The sequence below is a fragment of the Tamandua tetradactyla genome, chromosome 8 (genome assembly GCF_023851605.1).
Source record: "Tamandua tetradactyla isolate mTamTet1 chromosome 8, mTamTet1.pri, whole genome shotgun sequence".
Classification (NCBI taxonomy): domain Eukaryota; kingdom Metazoa; phylum Chordata; class Mammalia; order Pilosa; family Myrmecophagidae; genus Tamandua; species Tamandua tetradactyla.
Window position 1 is genome coordinate 15631965 of NC_135334.1, and position 1678 is coordinate 15633642.

General features: G+C 49.9%; 1 protein-coding gene across 1 annotated transcript; it reads left to right on the forward strand.

Annotated features, from left to right (window-relative positions):
- Nucleotides 1-504: 504 nt before the first annotated feature.
- Nucleotides 505-1440, forward strand: LOC143643251 (olfactory receptor 10G4-like). The gene has a single exon (XM_077111997.1). It carries the CDS (start codon nucleotides 505-507, stop codon nucleotides 1438-1440), a length of 936 nt encoding a protein of 311 aa, XP_076968112.1.
- The last annotated feature ends 238 nt before the right edge of the window (nucleotides 1441-1678 follow it).

Here is a 1678-nt window from a genome sequence, read left to right on the forward strand (position 1 = left end):
GGAAGGAAAGACAGAGAAGGAAGGAAGGATGGAAGGAAGGAAGGGAAACATTTTTAAACATTTTCTTGTTTTATTATATTTTGTTTGTTTGTTTGTTTTTTACATGGGCTGGGGCCGGGAATCGAACCGGGGTCCTCCGGCAGGGCAGGCAAGCACTCTTGCCCGCTGAGCCACCGCGGCCCGCCCTCTTTCCCTCATTCTTTAGGGGAGTTTGCGGTAAATTTTTACACGGCAAGAAAAAACTAATACACTGGGTAGAGATCCCTTTTGCGTGTGTGTGTGTGTGTGTGTGTGTGTGTGTGTGTGTGTGTGTGAGAGAGAGAGAGAGAGAGAGAGAGAGAATTTCCATCACCTTTACCAAAGGTTTTTAACAGAGTTTAGTTTAACCTTAGAATTATCTTCCATGTATGATGCGGTTGTCATGTATAGGACAGGCTCTCACTTTTCCATTAAATGTTGAATGATGAATATTCTTACAGGAAAAGAGACCAAGGGTGAGAAGAAATGAGGAACGCGAGCCTCGTGACCTTGTTTGTCCTGGCGAGCATTCCCCACGCCCCCGCGTCCAGCACCGCCCTCCTGGGAATCTTCCTGGTGGTGTACGTGCTCACCGTGGTGGGGAACCTCCTCATCCTGCTGCTCATCAGGGTGGCGTCCCACCTCCACACCCCCATGTACTACTTCCTGGCCAACCTGTCCTTCATCGACATGTGGTTCTCCACTGTCACTGTGCCCAAAATGCTCATGACCTTCGTCTCCCCAGCGGGCGGGGCCATCTCCTTTGGCAGCTGCGCCGCGCAGCTCTATGCCTTCCACTTTCTGGGGAGCAGCGAGTGTTTCCTCTACACCGTCATGGCCTATGACCGCTACCTGGCCATCAGCCACCCGCTCAGGTACGCCGGCCTGATGAGCGGGAGAGCCTGCGCCGTCCTGGCCGCCAGCACCTGGCTCAGCGGCGCCCTGCACTCGGCGCTGCAGACTGCCCTGACGTTCCGCTTGCCCTACTGCGGGCCCCACCACATCCAGCATTACTTCTGCGACGTTCCGCCCATCCTCAAGCTGGCCTGTGTGGACACCTCAGCCAATGAGATGGTGATCTTTGTCAACGTCGGGGTGGTGGCCTCGGGCTGCTTTCTCCTGATAGCGCTGTCCTATGCGTGCATTGGCCGCTGCATCCTGAAGATCCGCACCTCGGAGGGGAGGCGCAGAGCCTGGCAGACCTGCGCCTCCCACTGCATCGTGGTCCTGTGCTTCTTTGGTCCCGGTGTTTTCATCTACTTGAGGCCAGGCTCCCAGAATGGTGTGGATGGGGTTGTGGCAGTTTTCTACACTGTACTGACTCCTCTTCTGAACCCTGTTGTATACACCCTGAGGAACAAGGATGTCAGAAAAGCTCTGTTGAGGCTTAAAGAGAAAGCAGCAAATTCTCAGACCAAATAAACGTTAAAATGCAGATATGCATGTTTATTTCTTTTCTAATTGGTAATATAATTTTGTCATCAACAGGAAGTTTATTCCATATATAATCCTGTATTAAATGTTAAATACCATCTACTCAAGAGTGTTTCTTTCATAGAATTTTCAAGGGATTTTAAATCACAATTAGATTTTTCATTTACAGTAAAATGGTTATATTCTGATCTATCAACTGATTTATGTGCAATCTTTATATTTAAAT